The sequence below is a fragment of the Cervus elaphus genome, chromosome 5, assembly GCF_910594005.1.
Source record: "Cervus elaphus chromosome 5, mCerEla1.1, whole genome shotgun sequence".
In the NCBI taxonomy this organism is placed as follows: Eukaryota; Metazoa; Chordata; class Mammalia; order Artiodactyla; family Cervidae; genus Cervus; species Cervus elaphus.
Window position 1 is genome coordinate 118,984,270 of NC_057819.1, and position 23,875 is coordinate 119,008,144.

Below are 23,875 nucleotides of genomic sequence, written 5' to 3' on the forward strand. Positions count from 1 at the left end.
GTCTTCTGTCAAAGAACCAGAGTTCCTTGGACAAGTGGCTGATTCAAGGGCTTGGATGGAGAATATACAAGATGAACATGGAATATCTTGCAGTGCCAGAAAGTTAGGAGATGCTCAAAATACAAAAGAACAGGAGCATGTCAAAGGGATACAGAAGCCAACCTTAAAGAGCTCACAGCAGCCAGAGCTGGAACAATTTGAACAATAAAAATGACTACTATTGGATTATAACTTAAAGCATAAAGAAAAATTGATGTCCCTAATGACAAAATAAATGATTGAGTTTTTTTAAATCAAGAAGATACCAATCTCTCTTACAAAAGAAATCCAAATAATGTATTAATAGATACTACCTCTTCCAGGAGGTGGAGCTTAATTCCCTATTCCCCTGGGCCCTCTATCCCTTTAACCTGGACTACCCTTAGTGACTTCCTTCCAAAGAGTAGAATATGAAAAAGAAGGGAAAGTAATTTACACTGGAAAAATCTGACAAACATTACCTCATCAGTGATAAATCATGTTGATAGCCTTGACATAATGATGAGAACACCACTTCACTTCTGTGGTTTTCCTTCCCCAAACCCATAATCTCAGGCTAACCATGAGAAAAACAGCAGAAAAATCCAAATTGAAGAACTTCCACAAAACACCTGAATAACACTCCTCAAAACTGGCAAGAGTGTCAGCAAAAAAAAAAAAAAAAAAGGAAAGACTGATAAACTGTTAGAGAGAAGAGGCAAAAAAAAACATGACAACTAAATGTAATAATGTAATGTGGACAGGATCCTGGAACAGGAAAAGAGTGGAGGGAAGAACCAGTAAAATCCAAATAACGTGTGCAGTTTAGTTACTAGTACTACACCAATGTTGGCTTCGTGATGTGACAAATGTACTATAGTAATGTTAGATGTTAATGATACAGGAATCTACAGGAACTCTCTGTGCTCTCTTTGCAACTACATCTAAAACCAATCTGAAATAAAATCAAAAATAAATTTTGAAACCTAACCCCACATAACATCACCTCTCTGACCTCTCCTACTCCTTTCCTCTAGCTCACTCTGCTCCAGCCACGCTAGCATCCTTGCTATTCCTGGAATGTGCTGGGCCCATTCCCCTAGGATCTTTGCTCCAGCTCTTCCCTCTGCCTAGCCCTCTCTTCCCTTCCTCCAGATACCCACTTTCTCACCTTTCAAGTCTTTGCTCAAATCTTACCTTTTAATACAAGCAACCTATCCTTCAATCCCTAGAAATCCCAAACCCCCAACCCTGTGTTACTTTTTCTTTTCCATAGCACTTACCACCTTCTAACATGCTCTCTAACTTACCTATTTATTACATTTGTATAAAGGCAGAATCTTTGTTTAGTGCACTAACGTATCCTAGGCACTTAGAGCAGCACCTGGCACATAGAAGGCATGTAGTAAGTATTTGCTGATTAAGCTTCATGAATGCCTACTACATGCCAGAAATACTGGGAGAAAAAAAAGAAACAGGTCAGAGATAGTTCCAGCCCCTGAGAAGCCTGCCTTATATCAAGGGAAAAAGATGTTAATTTTTCACATAACTATAGAGCAGTAAGTTCTATAGAATTAATCACTCTTGTACATAGAGGCATTAAAACTCGAATGCGATATGAAATCTTTTATTCTGGTGCCTCTTAGAGACTGCCTTGTTCTGGATTGACCCCTTCATTTACTAATTTTGGGCTTTCCTGGTGGTTCAGATGGTATAAAGTCAGCCAGCAAGGCAGGAGACCTGAGTTCAATCCCTAGGTTGGGAAGATACCCTGAAGAGGGCAGTGGCAACCCCCTCCAGTATTCTTTTTTTTTTTTTTCCAGCTTATTTTTTCATTTATTTTTATTAGTTGGAGGCTAATACTTTGCAATATTGTAGTGGTTTTTGCCATACATTGACATGAATCAGCCATGGATTTTCATGTATTCCCCATCCAGATCCCCCCTCCCGCCTCCCTCCCCATCCGATCCCTCTGGGTCTTCCCAGTGCACCAGCCCTGAGCACTTGTCTCATGCATCCAACCTGGGCTGGTGATCTCCAGTATTCTTGCCTGGAGAATTCCATGGACAGAGGAGCCTGGTGGGCTATAGTCCCTGGGGGTTCAAAGAGTCAAACAGGACTGAACAACTAACACTTTACTAATTTTAGAAAATGTATACCTAATTTTGACGCCAGTTAATGCCTTGAGTATTTCTTTGAAAAAACTTTGAGTCTGTACAGAACATTCAGACCTCACAGTTCTATGTAAGTAAGAAGTCAGATGGGCTCTCCTGGTTCTTCTTCCCTGGGGTCTTACAAGGCCAAAATGAAGGTGTTGGCCAGCCTGGCCTTTTATCTGGAGGCTCTGGAGGAGCATCCACATAGTGGCTTGTTCAGGTTTTTGGCAGAATGCAGTTCCTTGCAGTCATAGGGCTCAGGTCCCAACTTCCTTGCTGACTGATACCCAGGAGTCTCTCTCGGTCCCTTAAGTCTACCTGAATTCCACATCACCTTCCCTCTCTATCTTCAAACCAGCAACAACCTGTCAAATCCAGCTGCTTTGAATCTCTCACTTCTGCCACATCTCTCTTGCTTCATAAGGGATCCATTCAGATAATCTAGAAAATCTACCTTAATTACATCTGCAAAATCCCTTCTGTCATGTAAAGTAATACATTCACAGGTTCCAGGAATTAGGGTGTGAACATTTTTCAAAAGCCATTTTTGCCTACATTTTGCTTTTCCACCAAGTAGTTTAATCTAGTTCAAATCTCATGGAAGGACACTGTCCTTTATAAGAAATGCCCATTAAGTACACAGATTTCTGTAAATGTGTTTTCAGAACATGACCTCCAATCAACAGTATTGTCTGTCCCAATTCCATCAGAATATGTGCTTATTCTTAAATAACTGTCCTAACTTAATTCTATTTCCCCAGCTTTCCAAGATGCCTACAACTTCTTTAACAAGGATAAAACTGGCTGTATTGATTTACATGGAATGATGTGCACTTTAGCTAAGTTGGGGATGAATCTAATGAAGCACGATGTCTATAATGAATTAAGATGTGCTGATATTGATCGTGAGTACTTTGACTTGCCATTTTTTATAAAGATTTTTATAAATACATTTTTTCTCAGACTATATAAACATGAGAAGTAAGCCTCATTTATTTGCCAAAAGTACATATATGTGTTTCTCTTTAAAGTTATCAGTGAGGTATGTGTACAAGTTATGAAGTTGAATTAAAGCTACAAAATGGGCTAGTTTTTGAAAAGGCCTGTGTGGAAACCAAAAGTGACTGTTGTATTTAATATCAAATTCAGATTACCTGTCATAATATATATTTTGGAGAGTACCTTGAAATAACAGAAAGACATTGACAATTTCAAAAAATAACCCGTTACTGTTACCCAAAAACTGGACTCGCCTCTTACTGGGTGTTGAGCCAAAAGACACAACCAAGCCTAAGAGCAGAAGAAGGGAGGATTCATTACTTGCAATAAGTAAGGAGAACACTGAGGATATTTCCCAAAGCAATTTCTCCCCAACTGCAATCCTGGAGAGGTTTTAAGCTAAGGTTGCATACCTATTCATTGAGGGGCTTGAGCAAAGGAGAATGCAGCACAGAATTGGGGCAAAGGTTAAATAGAGCCCAGGCTCTAGTTGATGGGAGTCATGATGGTCAGCAAAGGTCGGCATCTACCATCCTGAGGCTCTAGGTAGTCTGGTGGTTCAGAGCTTAAGGGGGTTTGGATCCTGGGAAACAGCTCAAGAATGTGCTTCGGGCTAATCTTTACCTTAGAAACTGAACTGGGAGTCTTTACAACTGATATATTACTTCCTGGTAATACCTGTTTGTTCTTACATTCTTCATTCCTTTAAAATAATTAACTATGTAACTCAGCTGGTAAAGAATTGCCTGCAATGCAGGAGACTTGGGTTCGATCCCTGGGTTGGGAAGAACCCCTGGAGACTGGAAAGGCTACCCACTCTGGTATTCTGGCCTGGAGAATTCCGTGGACTGAATGGTCCATGGAGTCGCAAAGAATCGGACACGACTGAGTGACTTTCACTCACTTCACTAGAATATAGCATATTCTTCTACAAGGACAAGCACTGTGGCCAGATTTAGATGACAAAATGGCTTAGGCCTAAAGTGACTTCTCTTATGTCAAGATATTTAGGTCTAGTTTTCTTCTTCCCAGAATCCTCTACCATATCTGCCTGCATTACCAAGGATATCCAAGCCCTTTGTTTCTGTTTGAATCATAATGGTATAAATCTTCCTTCCATCACTAGAGCCACCTATATTGAATCTTAAATGCCACAGCACTTTTACTGATATTTTTTAAAGCATGTAAGTAGTGTTTTCTTTGAATACTAGTGATTAGTAGCCCAAGCTAGTATGTTGTGTGGAATAAGTATTCAGCACAGTACCTTTTCCCACCCCACCCCACTCACCTGCCAGTGTCCCAGTCAATCAGCAGCACCCTTCATGGAAGTCAGTCACCATTTAATTCAAGTGTCACTTGTTTCCACTAACTCTGCCCAAATTTTTATCCTTTCATTGAAACACACTCCAATAGCACTTGTTATCCTTTAATTTTAGAGGAAAGGGGTACAATTCAGGGATAGCCTAATAATAAAATATAGAGGTGGATGTGAAACAGGAAGGTGAATATAGCCTTGTTCTGATCCTTGGGTCTCTGTTGCAGAGGATGGGAAGGTGAACTTCTCAGACTTTTTAAAGGTGCTAACAGATAAGAACCGCTTCCTTAAGGCTGTGGGTAAGTATGTTGCTGAATAGATGGCAGTGGGGGTAGTTGCAATTCACTACATATTAAATATTGTTCCTTTAGACCTCCAATCAGGAAGGTGTAGTCTGGGATGTGATTTACTTTTGTACTGCTCCTCTTAAAACAAATTTTGCTAAGGAAATTGATACAGTTTTAGAATTTTAACTTAAATCCATCAAGTCCTTCTGCAGGAGACACTGCTCTTTGGACTTCAGTGAGAACAGTCAGGCAGTGGTGTAGAAAATTTTGGTCACCTTTTATATTTATATACCACTCTGGCATTCTTGCCTGGAGAATTCCAAGGACAGAGGAGCCTGAAAGACTATAGTCCGTGGACTTGCAGAGATGGACACGACTGAGCAACCAACACTTTATATTACTTTAATTCTTTACCAAATGCATGTGCTACTTTGGGAGGTATTACTCTTACAAAAGAAAAATGTATACTATAGCACTCTAAATGTTTGGGGCTTCCCCAGTGGCTTGGGCAGTAAAAAATCTGCCTGCAATGCAGGAGACCTAGGTTCGATCCCTGAGTTGGGAAGACCCCCTGGAGGAGGAAATGGCAACCCACTCCAGTATTCTTGCCTGGAGAATTCCATGGACAAAGGAGCCTGGTGGGCTACAGTCCATGGGCTAAGCGACCAACACTTTCACTTCACATATTTTTAGAAAAATGCCGTCTCTCTCATGCATATTTGTGTATAGATAATTCACGATTCCTGAAAAAATCTTCATCACCCTAATAAATCTCTGCCCTCAGTGTGAGAGCAGGCGAGTCTGCTGGAGGTTCCAGAACATGTTCTCACATAAGGTTTAAACAACTTGGAGATATACTCAAATTATTGCTATTAGTTCTCTAATGGTTTGTTTATGAGTTTAACAAGCTGCCTTGGAAAATCTGACCTTATTCATATCATGTTTTCCCGATAAATACATTCCAAATTCCAGATACTGTATACAGTTTTAAAAAAGACATCCTTTCATAAGCTATGAACTGTCTTAGTATAAACAGAAGTTACTGTTTCAAGTATTGCTATAGCAACAAGGGTTTGCCTGCACACCAGAGTTATGTTTATCAACAGTTCCTTTTCATAGACGAACAGAATAGTCCTTAACACATAATTCATGTTTATGTTAAATGTATTACTACATTTATCTAGAAGTCACTGAACTAAAAGTATTTCATTTTAAATCCCATGATTATTTTGTCTGTTCAGTAATCAAAATGACCTTCCTGCCAAACAGAACAGACTTTGAATGTTTGTTTATAATTCTTTAGTTTTTAACTTGGTTTTAATATTGTATATACAGTAAAATGACTGTCACTTTAACACTTTTTATGATAATTTTTTTTCAGAAGGCATTTTGAATTTTTTTTTCTCTCCATAGTTCCAGAAAAGGAGACCTGTTTAGATTTAGTTGGCAACCCAGGAATCCTGTTGTTTGAAATCCTATCAAAGCTTATAGAGACTTCAGCCTTACCCAAAAAGGCAATATCGGAAATAGTAAGGTAGGTGGCAAAGGAACAAAAATGACCTCAGCAACACTTAGGAGGATTCTGCAAGGCAACTGCCTCTCCCTGACATCCTAACATCGCCACAGTTCTGCCCCAAAACAAGGAGAAGATGTACAGGCAGCTAGCTGCTCATGTGCCGCAACATGAGACCTCACAGCGCTGCCTAGTTCTAAAACTGCGAGGCTGATTCAGACCATCTTAGGACCCCACTGAGAGCCTAAGATAGCCCAGAAAGTTCAGCTTCGGAAGTTCCCTGGTGGCCTGGTGGTTAAGATTCCAGGCTTTCAGTGTGGTGACCCAGGTTCAATCCCTGATAAGGGAACTGAGATCCTGCAAGTCCAGCAACATGACCAAAAAAAAAGTTCAGCTTCTCCTACTCTAGGCTAGAAAAGTGCAGAGGAATAAGACTGTTCTGGAATGATTTGGGGTGACCTTGGAAACTGAGTTTGAATATAAGATACTTCCATTCACACTGGATCTCTCAGGAACTCTGATAAAGTCCTTTGCGACAAAGTACAGCAATGTCATACCTCCTAAAGTAGTGTTTGGACTGGAGCAGAGCCAAAATTAGACTTAGAATAGGATAAGGAAACATTCTCACACCCAAATGTGTTTATTCCAGCAAATGTCACTGAAGATACATTTCCTCAATATAGTTCTATCATGGTATTGCAAAAATTAAATATTGCCATTATCAGTCTTTCTAAAGCATTCTACTTTGAAAAGCATTATTCTTTCAAATCGTTCTACTATCCCACTTAAAGAGATTTAAAAATACAGAATACCACCAACAATGTAAAATATCCTCTGCTCCTCAACAGGTAATCTCTATATACTGTCCCACATCTTGATCAGATGTAGAACAGAGGGTGCACAACATTCTACACTTCATTCCAAGTCAAATACATTTGTTAAATCCCTGATATTGGTACACAAATGTATCACATTCTTAACCTCTCAGCCTCAGTTTCCTCACCTGTAGAATGAGAATAATAATACCTATAACACAATTATAGGGCAATTATAAGGACATCTGGTAATGCAGGTACAGTGCTTAGCAAACAAGACCTCAATGAATGTTAACTATTATCATTATGTGTCATGTATATGGGCTTCCCTGGTGGCTCAGAAGGTAAAGAGTCTACTGCAGTGCAGAAGACCTGGGTTCGATACCTGTGTTGGGAAAATCCCCTGGAGAAGGCAATGGCTACCCACTCCAGTATTCTTGCCTGAATTCCATGCACAGAAGAGCCTGGCAGGCTATAGTTCGTGGAGTTACAAGAGTCGGACATGACTATGCGACTAACATTTTCACTTTCAACTATGTATATAAGCATAGAATATACATATTATCTATTTTAATCCTCACATACATGGCAACGAAGATCCCACATGCTGCAACTAAGACCCAGCACAGCCAAATTGAAAAAAAAGAAGAAGAGAATCAAGATAGTAAGGAATTGAGAAACTAAGGCAACAGAGAAATTCAACAGGATAGGTTTTACACCAGTATTAAATACTAAAGTGAGGCCAGGTAAAATGAGGACTGAATGGATGGAATTAGCTTTGGTAGTTTAAGAAATTATAAGTAAACTTCAGTTCCAAAAGGATGATGGGAAGAAAGCCAAGTTTTCGAGGGTTAAAACATCCCCCAGAGGGATGGGATGGAGAGGGAGGTGGGAGGGGGGATCAGGATGGGGAACACATGTAAATCCATGGCTGATTCATGTCAATGTATGGCAAAAAAAGAAAATAAATAAATAAATAAATTTTAAAAAAAAATAGCAGTCACGTTAAATATACTAGAATAAGTGCATGTTTTAACTTTTTCTCCCTTCTGAAATTGCACTAAAATAATAGTAAAAGCATTTTAGAGGGCATAAAAACAGGAAGAAGAGCTGAAAAATGATATCCACATAATTGGAAGCTGGACAGGAAATGAATGACTGTTTATAGGCTAGTGAGATCAGAAGAAGCTGAAACTTGAATGGCTTCAGTAGAGAAGGTCAAGACGCAAGCCAGTTCTCAGTGCAGAACATTGAAACACTCAGGAACTGAGACACTGGGAACCTCTAAAGGCAGCAGAAGTGTAGGGAGCCCAAAATAGGAATACTAGTTAAAAGTAGCATTGAGAAGCAGGTTGACCCTCAGATTCCTCTCTCTTATCCCACACAACCAAGTGACTGCTTGGCAGTTAACTCTCTGAAGAGGTTGTACCAGAAAGATTGTTTGGGCTCAGGGAGGTCAGACATAACTGAGGATGAGGGTATCAGTGAAAACAGGGTTACATAGAAGTCCACCTATTGAATGGTGAGACTCTACCAGCCACCTTCCCCTTCCCTAAATCTCATTAACAGCTAGACTTTTATACCAGATAAAATATTAGAGGACCCGTCTCAGAGAAATTGACTAGACAACCACAGAGAGAAAAAACCCAGACAACCACAATTAAAAGACCCTTAATGAAACAACGCTCCAACCAGTTACCTGACAGTAAATTTCCTACTCAATAAGACCCACCACACCAAAGAGCTTCCGGTTGGCCTTAAAGAATATTTATCATCACTCTTAAGTATGAATAGACATCCAAAGATCAAGAGATAGTTAAGGAAAATCTGTGTTAGTGAAGAAAGATTGAAACAGGAAAAAAGGAAAGAAGGGAAGGAGGGAAGAAAAGAAACAGTTGTAAACATAACCTGGTATATAATTATCAGATAAAGATTAGAGTTTCAGGGAAGGGAAAGTGTAGACTAGAACAGCAGTTTTCAAACTTGGGCTTGCACCAAGATCACCTAGAGCAATTGTCAGGCCACATCACTGGACTCCAGGGTTTCTGATTCAGGAGGTTTGTGTGAGGCCCAAGAATTAATATTTCTAGGAAGTTCCCAGTGCTGCTGGTGCTGCTGCTGGTTTGAGGACCACACCAGAGCCATCAAGACTGTAGGGATTCCTTTGAAAGAAAAGAAAGATGAGCCGTCAAGAACCTGGTAGGAATTAAATTACACTGAGAGAAGCAAGCATTATTCTATATTCAGAGACAAGTGAGAACATTGTGGATGGATGGATTCAAGACGAGGAGAGGAAGTACAAGTGGCTCAACATCAAAAAAACAAGCAACCCTGCACTCCCCTGGTGGCTCAGTGGTAAAGAAACCACCTGCCAATGCAGGAGACACAGGTTTGATCCCTGGTCCAGGAAGATCCCATGTGCCACAGAGCAGCTAAGCCCACGCGCCACCACTGTTGAGCCTGTGCTGTGGAGCCCAGAAGCAGCAACTACTGAGCCCATCTGCTGCAGTTACTGAAGCCCACTCGTCCTAGAGCCTGTGCTCAGCAACAAGAGAAGCCACCACCACAAGAAGCCTGTGTACCACAACAAGAGTATCCCCTGCTTTCCTCAACTAGAGAAAAGCTTGTGCAACAATGAAGACCCAGCACAACCAAGAATAAATAAATAAAATTTTAGAAAATCAACCCAATCAAAAAATGAGCAGAAGACCTAAATAGAAATTTCTCCAAAGAAGGCATACAGATGGCCAAGAAGCACATGAGAAGATGCTCAACATTGTTAATCATTAGAGAAATGCAAATCAAAACTACAATGAGATATCACCTCATATCAGTCAGAATGACCATCATCAAAAAGTCTACAAAAAATAAATACTGGAGAGGGTGTGGAGAAAAGAGAACCCTACGAAACTGCTAGTGGGAATATAAATTGGTCACAGCCACTATGGAAAACAATATTCAGGTTCCTTAAGAAACTAAAACTAGAGCTACCATATGACCCAGAAATCCCACTCCTGGGCATATATCAGAGAAAAACCTGGTTTGAAAGGATATATCTAACATTCATTGCAGCACTATATACCTGGATGCAACCAAAATGTCCACTGATAGATGAATGGATAAAGAAGATGTGGTACATATATACAATGGAATATTACTCAGCCATTAAAAAGAATGAATTAATGCCGTTTGTAGCAACATGGATAAACTTGGAAATTATCATACTAAGTAAGCCAGACAGAGAAAGACAAATATGATATGATATCACTTATATGTGGAATATTTTTAAAATGACACAAAATAACTTATTTACAAAACAGAAACAGACTCACAAACTTAGAGAATGAGCTTATGGTTTCTGGGGGGAAGAAAAGGGAAAAGGAATAGTTAGGTAATTTGGGATGGACATGTACACACTGCTACATTTAAAATGGATAACCAACAAGGACCTACTGTATAGCACATAGAACTCTGTTCAATGTTATATGGCAGCCTGGATGGGGTGGGGGGGGGAGTTTGGAGGAGCATGAAAATGTGTATATGTATGAGTGAGTGCCTTCATTGTTCACCTGAAACTATCACAACATTGTTTATTAATCGGCTATACCCCACTATAAAATAAAAAGTTTAAAATAGTAGCCAACAAGGACCTACAGGGAACCCTGCTCAATACTCTGTAACATCCTAAATGGGTAAATAATATGAACAAGAATAGATACATGTATACGGATAACTGAACCACTCTGTGGTACACTTGTAACTAACACAACATTGTTAAGCAACTATACTCCAATATAAAATACATTTTTTTTTTTTTAACGTTCACTCAGTAAGTTTAATGACAACACTGAATACAGTGGAGTACCAAATAGGATAACACACCTATTCTATATTGTCCTATTAGAGTTTTATTTACACCAAGACTGTGATATGCTTAAGATATAGATCAGTAAATAAAAATATTAAAGATACCAGTACAGAAAATGCATTCAACAAATTAAAGCAAAAACCAAAGCTCTGGAACAAGACAAGCTTTAACCAAAAATGTTTGGATATACCCAGGGAACTCCTCTTATGAGCCATATCCCAGGTCTCTGGTCTCAGTGATCCTATTTAGTAAGCACATCAACCAAGAAAGGCCAGCAAAAGGTTTTAAGAGATAAGCAAATGTAGACTTATTTTGTAATATACAAAGTGCTAATTTCAGTAGATCCATTAAAATAGAGAACATCTGAGAAAGATCATCAATAAAAGTCACTCAGCCCAAATTAATGTTAGACATCAGTTTTACAGCACTATTTTAAATCTATATAAACAAGTTCAAATTTTTTAGTAGTTTCTTAAACTTTATAGAAAACCCTCTACAATTTTAAATGCTTATTAACGTAAGCATACTTGAACTACCTTTATAACAAACAGTTTTTTAAAAAAGGTTAGGGAAGGAAGTATCTGATTACAAACCAGACTCCAATCAGAACACGATCAGCACATCTCCTACCCAACCACTGCTGCAGCTCTGATATTTAGAACGAGTTCTTTCCCTCTTCCTGAGAGGAAAAGAAAGGTTCCCCATCACCATCCCAGAGAGGAGTGAAGCCTCCTGATGATGTAGTAGAAAGAAACCTGTGAAGTAGTGAGAAGAAAGGTCCTGTATCTTGTTCTCTAGAACACTCCTCCACTCAGGACACTGTGAGACCTTCCACTTTGGTACGGAAGGCCCCACTGCAGCAAAGCAGTGAGAAACATGTTTTTCCACTCAGCAGTGAGCGACCAGATCCCTACCTCAGCTGCTAAGAGGAGTCTCTGTCCCAGCAGCAAGAAGGAATCTGACCTGTCACTGATATTCTAAACATACCTTTGGGGATGTTTATACTGTGAATTAGAGTCCTTTATCATATGTAGCCTGTGGTACATAAAGAATTTATAACCTAAAATGCATAGTAACATCTCCTAAATACATTCACACACATGACTGCACGTCCACGTACACATGCGCGCACACACACACACACACACACACACACACACAGATTGTAAAGAATTACAGTAGTGACTTACTCTGGACATCTGTGGATAATAAGATTACTGGTAACATTTTCTTTATACTTTTCTAACTCTTCCAGATTTTCTGCAATGAGAATTTCTTTTAATTTAAAAAATGCTGCATTTTAAAACCCAACATAAAATTACTATATTATATACCTGTAGCATATGATATTGTACAGAAGCGGCACCTCAATTTTAAAAAACAAACCACAAAATAATATAATAGTAGACACGACTAATGTTTATAGTCAAGTTGATACCACTTAAGGGTTTGTCAGAGATCAAAACTGCTAGGTGTTTTTCTAGACAAGACTGGGAAGTCCTGGAGTGGAGGAAGGAAGCCAGAGCCCAGAAACTGCCTGAATAAAGTCATCAAATGGTCTGTGGAAAATGTCTGTAGATATTCTATAAATGTCACATAAATAATATTAAATGACTATACAAATTAAACTCAAACATATTCAGCATATATAACTTGAAAATTGACTTCTTTTTCTTTCTGTCCAACAGTCGGGCACTTTTTAACCATCTCTGAATTACCTTTTTTTCCTAGCTATTTCCGAAGAAAATTCAGGGAAACCACCTCAGGAATGGTGTGGAGCCCCGATACTATGGGTTATGGAAAAAGGAGATTTAAGCCAGACATATGCATACCTCCAAGCTCAAGCACCGCTGCCTTCGCTAATGCTGCTCGGATTGCAATAATGAAAGAAAAGGATTTATTTAAATTTCTTGATGAGCTCAAAAGTAAGGGTCATTTGTCCTCTCCCCACTGTTGTAAAAGTTAATATACATATTACTGGTCAGAAATAAATACTAGATGCCAAGTGCTTTAAGAGTAGGGCCACAGCCTATTCTGAGTGACTGGTCTGTCACACAGATATCGTCTGAAACAAATGTACATTTTACCTGAATCCCTAGACACCTGGATGAAGCTGAAAGTCTGTGGATGGGTGGGGTGGTGGGAGCAGGAGAATGAAGAAGGGGTGGCAGGGCCACTGAGGAGATGAATAAGCAAAGAGCAAATTAGGCACCACATTTATGTCTTCTATGGGAATTTCTTCTTACATTTTTCGTGATACCAGTTTTTAACTTTTCAGAATGCAATCCTCCTTCAGATAGCCCATACTCAAAAATACCCATCTTTCCACTGTTTCCTAATGTGGATGGAGTGGTAATGGGAAAGCCATTCAAAGACATACAGAAGTTAGAAATGCTGAAGAGAAAAGAGCCTCTGAATTTCTTTGAGAACTATTTTTTCCATAAAAAAGACTGGAAAACACAGGTGAGATTTGGATTATGTCATATCAGTTCAATATTTAGGTTTTTAAGTTGTAACTTAACAGAACTAGTAATGTGCTTATTAATGACAAATATTTTCAGTTATGATATTTCAAACCAGACTCCATAGCCATGTTCCTAAATTTAAAGTCCAGGTATAAATATTTCAAGGCTTCCCTCATAGCTCAGTGGTAAAGAATCCACCTGCCAATGCAGAAGATACATGTTTGATCCCTGGGTCAGGAAGATCCCCTGTAAAAGGAAATGGCAACCCACTCCAGTATTCTTGCCTGGGAAATCCCATGGACAGTGGAGGCTGGCAGGCTATAGTCTATGGGATCACAAGAGTTGGACATGACTTAGCAACTAAACAACAACAATAAATATTTCATTTAATTTAAACAAATCATTAAAATTGCTGAAAAAATGTATAATACTATAATTCTAATCTATTATAACACCCAATCTAATGTACTATAAATGTTGATTATAAACCAAGGAATGAAAAAAAAAATTAAAAATTAAAAAAAAAAAAACAAGGAATGAAACTTTCAAGTTTCAGGGACTTCCCTAGCAGTCCAGTGGTTAATACAACATGCTTCTGCTGCAAAGGTCATGGGTTCGATCCCTGGTTGGGAAACTAAGATTCTGCATGTATGTGGCACAGTCAAAAAATAAAAAATAATTAAAAAATTCTTCATGGCAAGAAAAGTCACATTTGCAACTCATAATACAAAGAGCTAACTTTTCTAATACATCAGAGAGCTTCAAAGTGATTAGAAAAAACTAACCTATATAAAAATGAGCAAAAGATATGAGCAGACAGTTCTTAGAAATATAAAAAGGTATTCAGTCTCACTCTTCGTAAAAGATCCAAATTAAAACTATCCTGAGATGTTATCTCTCCATATTAGATTGCCCAAGACCAAAAAGCTGGAAAACACCTGGGACATAAGACATAAGAGAGATAAAAGAGAGAAAAGCATACATATTTTATTAAATTTTACATATACCTGGGAAAATGAAAACGCAAAGAAGCAATTAGAATTAAACATTTATACACTGAAATAAAAGAAGTACTGGTTTGGAGAGTATCAGACAATAAGAACTAAAGTACTACACCATGCTAACATGGAAGGTGAGGAGGGTGGTGCTCAGAATGGAAGCTAAGTTCTTATTGTTTGGGGAGAGGCTTATGATATTGATTAAATCTATAATTTGTTGCATTAATTGTAAATGTTAAAAATGTGAAGATAATCAGTAAAAACTAAAATGAATATTGCCAAACCATAGAGGAATAAAAAAAAATTAAGAAAAAAGAGAGAACATGGGAAAATAGAAAGTACGAAACAAAATAGGCATAAAAATCCAAATATGTCAGTAACATAAGAAACGATTAAAGACACCAGTTTAAAAAAAATAATAAGGGGAAGGGAGGAAGGAAGGAAGAAAGAATTGTTTTCAAGTGTAAAAGGGTGCTGATTTTTTTAAGTAGTTTTAAGATATATATCATTTTACCTAAATTATGACACAGAAACTTGAAAAAAAAAGGGACAGAAGAAGATATATCAGGCAAATACAAATCAAAATAAGCTGTTATCCATATGTTGGGGGGGGAGAAAATTTAAGGAAAATATAAAGATAAATATGCTATTTATCTTAAAATCTTAGAATCTTAAAAATAAGACATAAATTCACAGATACAGAAAACAGTTTACCAGGAGCGAGAAGGATGAGGACAGGAGCAAAATAGGTAAAGGAGATTAAGAGGTACAAACCACTAGATATAAAATAAGTTACAAGGATGTAGTGTACAATCCAGGGAGTATAGCTAATACTTTATGATAACTTTGTATGAGGTATAATCTATTAAATGTTTAATTACTGTTTGTACCTTTGAAACTAATATAGAAAGTCAACTATACTTCAATTAAAATTTTTTTTGATCATCAGGAAGATAAAACTATTCTGAATCTGTATGTACCTAACAAGTTGACAGATAAGGTGGTATTTAACAGAATAATAAGGATTAGCTTTAGACTTTTTAAGGCATTATACATGGTAAAAATAAATATTAAATGAATAAGCAAATCCACAATCACAGTGGAAGATTTTTATCATGCCTCTTCAGAAACTGATAATGCAAAGGAGCAGTGGGGAGGGGGGGGGATCAAATCCTCTTACAAAAATTTAACTGTTCTTTTTTAAAAAAAAAAAAAAAATTTAACTGTTTTTGTAACAGGAAGAGAAACATGAAACTATAGCTTGATGGAGAATCAGAGTCTATAAAAATCTGTTTCAGGATGTAAGAGATGAGCACTTTTGTAGCCAGGAGGAAGAACCCTTAGAACTCTGGTTCTCAATCTTGGTTGCACAACAGAACCCCCAGGGAGAGATTTTACAGTCCTGCTGCCCTGGTCACAACTCAGTCTAGTTAAATCAGATCTCTGGGAATGAGGCCCTGGCCTCAGGATTTTTTAAAGTTCCACTATGCAGCCAAAGCTGAAAACCACTGCTTAAAGAGAAACTGAAGATGTTTGAAGATGTAGAAGAGAGGCAAGACTGGCTACATGACTGGCTAGGCCCAGTGCAAAATGAAAATGTAGGGCTCCTTGTCCAAAAATAGTTAAAAATTTAAAAACAGCAACGTAAAACATTAAACCAAACTCAGGGCCCTTCTAAATACAAGGCCCTGTGTAATTACACAGGTCATACACCCAGGAAACCAGCGCTGGAAAGAAGTAAATTGGAGGGAGGTAAATAAATAAATATACACAAAGAGACCTTGAAAATTAGGAAAAACTCTCACATATAAGAGGGAAGGAGGAAGAAATGAGTGAAAGGATGGAGAAATCCTAAGGTGGAAAGAAGAGCAAAAAGAATTCATGTTAGATAGACTTGAAAAGACAAGATCATTAGCTAAGGGAGTTTAAAGGTTTGGTTTTCTAGCAGCCTCTGTAAGAGCTGCAAATGAAGAAAAGTAATGTCAGGCAGTACTGAGGACCTGGATGAGCCTGGGTCATACACATTTTCAAAGAAAGCAATCTTCATATTTGTATGATTTCCATCAACACTGTTCAGCAGCCCAGGAACAGGGTAAAACAGATGGCTGGTTCCCTGTGAGAATTTTGGAAGTAGGACAGGTCGTGCTCTGTGGAGGGCACAGTCATTTTCAGTGCTTTGGAAGTTTGAGTGAGGATGGAGTTGGTGCCTCCCTACTCCCTACATCCATCCCAAACATAAACCATCCTCTGGTCTATACTTGCCTTATGACTAGGCTTCACTGTTAAGAAAGAGTCTGCTCGATGCCCATTTACACATGGCACTATACCAGGTGCCCTGAAACAATCGACAAGTGGTGTAGAAATAATCTTATAAATCATATACACACCCTTTCATAATACAGTATATCTCTGTGTATTTTGTCTTTGTTATACAATTCAACTAAAATATGTTACTAACCTTCTTTTTTAAATGTTTATAAAGGCAGCAAATATAAAACCTGTTGACCCTACCTCAGGCTACCCAAGTGATATCCTCACCATTGATCAAATACTCAAGAAAAAGCAGAACTGGACAGTGGCTGATGCAGCTGCTATTAAACCACATGTGAGTATCCACTGTTTAATGCCTTCCCATTGACCAAAATGTTTTCCACTTCATTACTACAACCATAGAACTTCCCTGGTGGCTCAGCGGTAAAGAATCTGCCTGCAATACAGGAAACACAGGAGACACCAGTTTTATCCTTGGGTCAAGAAGATTCCCCTGGAGGAAGAGATGGCAACCCATTCCAGTATTCTTGCCTAGAAAATCTCATAGACAGAGGGGCCTGGCAGTGGGCATGGGCCCATGGACATGGGGTTGCAGTGGGTTGGACATGACTGAGCACATACACACTACAACCATAAAACCAAGATTTTTTTTTTTTCTGTTCTCTGTCTTTAAGACCAGATCATTTCTCATTTTCATCCATTGTAATGATATTTCTTGCTCTGTAACCAAATAGGTTCAAATGTTAACTTGTATAATTCATCCTGCTAATCATCTCTGGGGGCTTCCCACACGGTTCAGTGTGGGAAGAAGAATCCACCTCACAATGTGGAGTCATGGGTTTGATCCCTGGGTCAGGAAGATCCCCTGGAAAAGGAAATGGCAACCCACTCCAGTGTTCTTGTCTGGGAAATCCCACGGACAGAGGGTCCTGGTGGGCTACAGTGCATGGGGTCCACAAAAGAGTCAGACACGACTGAGCAACTAAACAATGATCACCTTTGGAGCTGAACCCATCATCATTTCTGGGGCATTCATTTGTTTCATACTGGAGATAGCAACTAGTTAAGGTAGTAAACCAGCAGTCACAGTGAGGGGTGTACTCAGGGAGGGAATTGTGATGATTGACTGCATCTTTATTATGGCAGCTAAAAGAATAATAGTAATAGTAGTTTAATTATGCTTCCTAGGTGCCAGGCAGTGTGCTCTGTAATACTCTACAAGTATTTTATAGGTTCTAATTAATTTACTTACCACAACAAACCTTTGAGTTAGGCACTGTTACTCCTTGTCATTTTACCAATATGCACAGAGAGGTTACATGATTTGCCCAAAGGCACACAGCTAGAAAGCAATAGAACCAGAATTAAAAGCATGGGTAACTTGGATTCTGAAGAATCCACACTTTAACCACAACTCTGTGCTGCCTGTCTGCTTTTGTGCCCTCACTTCTTAGCAACTTTTGTCTCCCAGAAAGAAACTGTGGTGTATTCATTTTATGCCAGCTCCCTTCCGCATTTGACACTAATGGTCAAGCTCTCCGAGACACATTCTACTTCCTTAGCCTTTACGATGGGGCTTCGCTGGTGGCTCAGATGGTAAAGAACTGGGAGAAGGAAATGGCTACCCATTCCTAGTATTCTTGCCTGGAGAGTTCCATGGACAGAGAAGCTTGGTGGGCTACAGTCCAAGAGGTTGCAGAGAGTCAGACACAACTCAGCAACTAACACTTTCACTTTCTTAGCCTTTACAATACTGCATCTTCAATTCTTTGTGTATCTCTGTGTCTCTCCTCTCTCTTCTTTTTCCTGAGGTTCACCCTTTTATTCTATAGTGAAGTACAGTTGATTTACAGTGTTTGAGGTATACATCAAAGTGATTCAGTTATACATACACATATAAATATATTCTTTTTCAGATTCTTTTCCATTATAGGTTATTATAAGATATTGATTATAGTTCCCTGTGCTATAAAACAGGTCCTTATTTTTTACCTATTTTACATATGTGAAGTCACTCAGTCATGTCCGACTCTGTGACCCCATGGACGGTAGCCTGCACCAGGCTCCTCCGTCCATGGGATATTCTAGGCAAGAGTACTGGAGTGGGTTGCCATTTCCTTCTCCAGGAATCTTCCCTACCCAGGGATCGAACCCAGGTCTCCTGCATTGTAGACAGACACTTTACCGTCTGAGCCACCAGGGAAGTCCTTAAAATCATAAGTAAGTAAGTGTTAGTTGCTCAGTTTTGCCCAACTCTTTGCAACCCTATGGACTGCAGCCCACCAGGCTCCTCTGTCCATGAGATTTTCCAGGCAAGGATACTGGAGTGGGTTGCCATTTCCTTCTCCAGGGGATCTTCCCAATCCAGGGATTGAACCTGGGTCTCCTGCACTGCAGGCAGATTCTTTACCGACTGAGCTACAAGGGAAGCCCAAAAAAGGATTGCTCCTGTGGCCTGTAAGGGGAATGAACCTGGGACCTTGGTGTTATCAAGTAGTGTGTATCTGTTAATCCCAAATTCCTAATTTACCCCTCCCTCCTTTCCCCCTTCAAACTTTGGTAACCATAAGTTTGTTTTCTATGTCTGTGAGCCTATTCCTATTTTGTAAGTAAGTTAATTCATATCATCTTTTTAGATTCCACATATAAGTGATATCATATAATATTTGTCTTTCTCTGTCTGACTTACTTCACTCAGTATGATAATCTCTAGGTTCATCCATGTTGCTGGAAATGCCCTTATTTCATTCTTTTCTATGGTTGAGTAGTATTCCACTGTATATATATAAACCCATATCTTCTTTATCCATTCATCTGTCAGTGGACATTTAAGTTCCTTAAGTCTTGATATTTCCTAGTTTTCTAGTCTCATCTTACTGCTCTTATTATACACATTCATTTGTTCAGTAAATATTTATCCAGTGTTAACAAGGTTCTGAGATTAGGAGATACCACAGAATAAAAAAACACCGTTCCTACCCTCAATCTTTCTACACTCTGATTCTCCTTATTTCAGCTGCCACCTAAACACCTGATCAGTCTTAACTGTCACTGGCCTAGACGTCTTTCCAGTACTGCCTCAACTCACTGATTACCTGCTGAGCATGTTTACCCTGCTGTCTCAGAGCATATCAAGCTGGACACATCCAAAAGCAAACTCATCTTATACATCAAACTGGCTCTTCCTTGAGGATTCCATACTACCATCTCCCTAGACACTGAGACTTGAGGCCAGGAGCCATCCTTCAGTTCAGTACAGTTGCTCAGTCATGCCCGACTCTTTGCAACCCCATGAACCACAGAACACCAGGCCTAGCTGTCCATTACCAGCTCCCAGAGTTTACCCAAACTCATGTCCATTGAGTCGGTGATGCCATCCAGCCATCTCATCCTCTGTCGTCCCCTTCTCCTCTTGCCTTCAATCTTTCCCAGCATCAGGGTCTTTTCAAATGAGTCAGCTCTTCGCATCAGGTGGCCAAAGTACTGGAGTTTCAGCTTCAACATCAGTCCTTCCAATGAACACCCAGGACTGATCTCCTTTAGGATGGACTGGTTGGATCTCATTGCAGTCCAAGGGACTCTCAAGAGTCTTCTCCAACACCACAGTTCAAAAGCATCAATTCTTCAGTGCTCAGCTTTCTTTATGGTCCAACTCTCACATCCATACATGACTACTGGAATAAACCATAGCCTTGACTAGACAGACCTTTGTTGGCAAAGTAATGTCTTTGCTTTCTAATATGCTGTCTAGGTTGCTCATAACTTTCCTTCCAAGGAGTAAGCATCTTTTAATTTCATGGCTGCAATCACCATCTGCAGTGATTTTGGAGCCCAAAAAAAATAAAGTCAGCCACTGTTTCCACTGTTTCCCCATCTATTTGCCATGAAGTGATGGGACCAGATGACATGATCTTAGCTTTCTGAATGTTGAGCTTTAAGCCAAGTTTTCACTCTCTTCTTTCACTTTCATCAAGAGGCTCTTTAGTTCTTCACTTTCTGCCATAAGGGTGGTGTCATCTGCATATCTGAGGTTATTTATATTTCTCCCAGCAATCTTGATTCCAGCTTGTGCTTCATCCAGCCCAGCGTTTCTCATGATGTACTCTGCATATAAGTTAAATAAGCAGGGTGACATTATACATCCTTGACTTATTCCTTTTCCAATTTGGAACCAGTCTGTTGTTCCATGTCCAGTTCTAACTGTTTCCTCCTGACCTGCATACAGGCTTCTCAAGAGGCAGGTCAGGTGGTCTGGTATTTCCATCTCTTACAGAATTTTCCACAGTTTATTGTGATCCACACAGTCAAAGGCTTTGGCATAGATGATAAAGCAGAAATAGATTTTTTTTGGAACTCTGTTGTTTTTTGATGATCCAGTGGATGTTGGTGATTTGATCTCTGGTTCCTCTGCCTTTTCTAAAACCAGCTTGCACACCTGGAAGTTCATGGTTCACATATTGCTGAAGCCTGGCTTGGAGAATTTTGAGCATTACTTTACTAGCGTGTGAGGTAAGTACAACTGTGCAGTAGTATGAACATCCTTTGGCATTGCCTTTCTTTGGGATTGGAATGAAAACTGACCTTTTCCAGTCCTGTGGCCACTGCTGAGTTTTCCAAATTTGCTGACATGTTGAGTGCAGCACTTTCACCGCATCATCTTTTAGCATTTGAAATAGCTCAACTGGAATTCCATCCCCTCCACTAACTTTGTTCGTAGTGATGCTTCCTAAGGCCCACTTGACTTCACATTCCAGGATGTCTGGCTCTAGGTGAGTAATCACACAATTGTGATTATCTGGGTCATGAAGATCTTTTTTGTACAATTCTTCTGTGTACCACCTCTTCTTAATATCTTCTGCTTCTGTTAGGTCCATACCATTTCTGTCCTTTATTGAGCCCATCTTTGCATGAAATGTTCCCTTGGTAAATCTAATTTTCTTGAAGAGATCTCTAGTCTTTCCCATTCTATTGTTTTCCTCTATTTCTTTGCATTGATCACTGAGGAAGGCTTTCTTATATCTCCTTGCTATTCTTTGAAACTCTGCATTCAAATGGGTATATCTTTCCTTTTCGCCTTTGCTTTTTACTTCTCTTCTTTTCACAGCTATTTTTTAAGGCCTCCTCAGATAGCCATATGCTTTTTGACATTTCTTTTCCATGGGGATGGTCTTGATTCCTGTCTCCTGTACAATGTCATGAACCTCCATCCATAGTTCATCAGGCACTCTGTTTATCAGATCCAGTCCCTTAAATCTATTTCTCACTTCCACTGTATAGTCATAAGGGATTTGATTTAGGTCATACCTGAATGGTGTAGTGGTTTTCCCCACTTTCTTCAATTTAAGTCTGAATTTGGCAAACATCCTTAAGTTATGTTTTTTCCTCACTCCCCACATCTGCTAATCACCAAATCTGGCTACTCCCATTCTCCCAAAGATTTTTCAAATCTGTCCCCTTCATTCCATCGTATTGCTATTGCCTAAACTGAAGCCCTGGCTTTACCTGGACAACAACTTCCAACCTGCCCTCCCTTCCTCACAGCTCCACCCGTTCTCCACACAGCTGCTGTGGAGAATGGGTCCTAAGAAGATCCAACCTGTCACTGTCCTGCTTAAGAAATGAATGCTTCCCTCTAGGCAATGGCAGCGTATTTCAACTGTATTTTCTGCTCCACCCAACTGAGGGTCCCATTGCACTTCCCACAGAAAAGTGTCTCACTACAACATGACTTTCCCTGACAAAAGGGCTCTCGCCAACCTCACTGAGAACAAGTCTTAGGGCTTGATTACAGCAACAACACCTGACTTGCCTCTCCTCAAAGTTAACTCTTAGTGATACCCTAGGGCCTGGACTCCCCTACCAGCTCTGGGATGAATTGCCTTGGAGCATTTGTTATGCTATCTCCTCTCCCTGGAATAGTTTCCCATGGCCACCTACTCCCTAGATTTAATCAAATCCCTGTGGGCCTCCGGGCTTCCCTGGTGGATCAGAGAGTAAAGAATCTGCCTGCAATGCTGGAGACCTGGGTTCGATCCCTGGGCTGGGGAGGTCTCCTAGAGAAGGAACAGGTACCCACTCTAGTATTCTGGCCTGGAGAATTCCATGGACAGAGGAGCCTGGAGGGCTACAGTCCATGGGGTCTCAAAGAGTCGAACACGACTATTTTCATTTCATTTTTCTTGTGGACCTCCTTAGCGCAGCATCTTCTCCTTCCCTGCCCTAGGCTGGACAGAGTGCCATCCTTGTCACTTCTGTTGTACTAAGAGCCCATCTCCATCCCACATTTCCTCCTTGTTTTAGTCTACCGTGTTTTTAAATTCTTATAAAAGTACTTAATATCTCACTACTCCTAAGTAATACATTTTCATTGTCCATCAACTCCTAACTCATGTGTCCTCAAGAGGCAATACCTAATATATAAATTCAGTGACTTGCAAGTAACATTGAAAAAATAACCTTTGGGGTATCTAGAATTGTGGTCCAGAAACCAAAGATATTTTGAGGTAACTACTATAAACTACTTCTCTCTCACTGCAGGTAAAGAGAGCTACAGACACCTATAACTTGGGAATTGCCCTTGAGCACCGGAAACAAATGCTAAACCTCTGGCGGAAAATTCGAGGAGATTTGATTGGAATAGAGAGTAAAAACGAGTCCTTTTATGACACCTTTTCTACTTATACATGGTCCTGGAATGTCTGCCAAGAATTACTTTCCCCGAAGGACCTAAAGTTATACGATGCCCACATGAACAGAAATGCCTTCCACAACTCTGTATTCTCGTCCTCTCCAGATATCAGTGAATGTGACACAGACACAGGAAGAAAAAGAAAACGGAAAGGCTTCAAGGGCTTTCGACAATGAAATTTCTACGTTTTCTGAACAGCTCATCGCAAACTACTTTTTCATAGATAATCAAAATTATTCTTGCTTTTGCCTAATACATCCTTAGCAGCTGGAAATGTTGACATCTTTTGAATTCTGACCAGTAAAAAAGTTTTAAGTCATAGTACAGTTTCCTTTCCTAATTCTTAACTGGTAAATAGATGCCTCGGGGTGATTTCTCTAGCAACCAGCTGCACTCTGCTGCCCCCACCTGGGGCACCTCAAAGCTGCCTGAGCCTCAGCAGGAAGGATAAAAGCAAAGATGGTACTTAACACAGGGCTGCC

The 23,875-nt window shown here is 39.6% G+C and overlaps 1 protein-coding gene across 1 annotated transcript in view; it reads left to right on the plus strand.

Moving 5' to 3' along the window:
* The window catches only part of EFCAB3 (EF-hand calcium binding domain 3), a 146,244-nt gene extending 122,530 nt beyond the window's left edge, over nucleotides 1-23,714 (plus strand). Inside the window, exons 39-45 of the mRNA XM_043904952.1 lie at nucleotides 2,936-3,079; nucleotides 4,716-4,787; nucleotides 6,189-6,309; nucleotides 12,703-12,896; nucleotides 13,250-13,434; nucleotides 16,917-17,039; nucleotides 23,243-23,714. Of these exons, the coding sequence (XP_043760887.1) occupies nucleotides 2,936-3,079; nucleotides 4,716-4,787; nucleotides 6,189-6,309; nucleotides 12,703-12,896; nucleotides 13,250-13,434; nucleotides 16,917-17,039; nucleotides 23,243-23,569 (1,166 nt within the window). The 3' untranslated portion in view covers nucleotides 23,570-23,714. The remainder of the gene's footprint in view (nucleotides 1-2,935; nucleotides 3,080-4,715; nucleotides 4,788-6,188; nucleotides 6,310-12,702; nucleotides 12,897-13,249; nucleotides 13,435-16,916; nucleotides 17,040-23,242) is intronic.
* The last annotated feature ends 161 nt before the right edge of the window (nucleotides 23,715-23,875 follow it).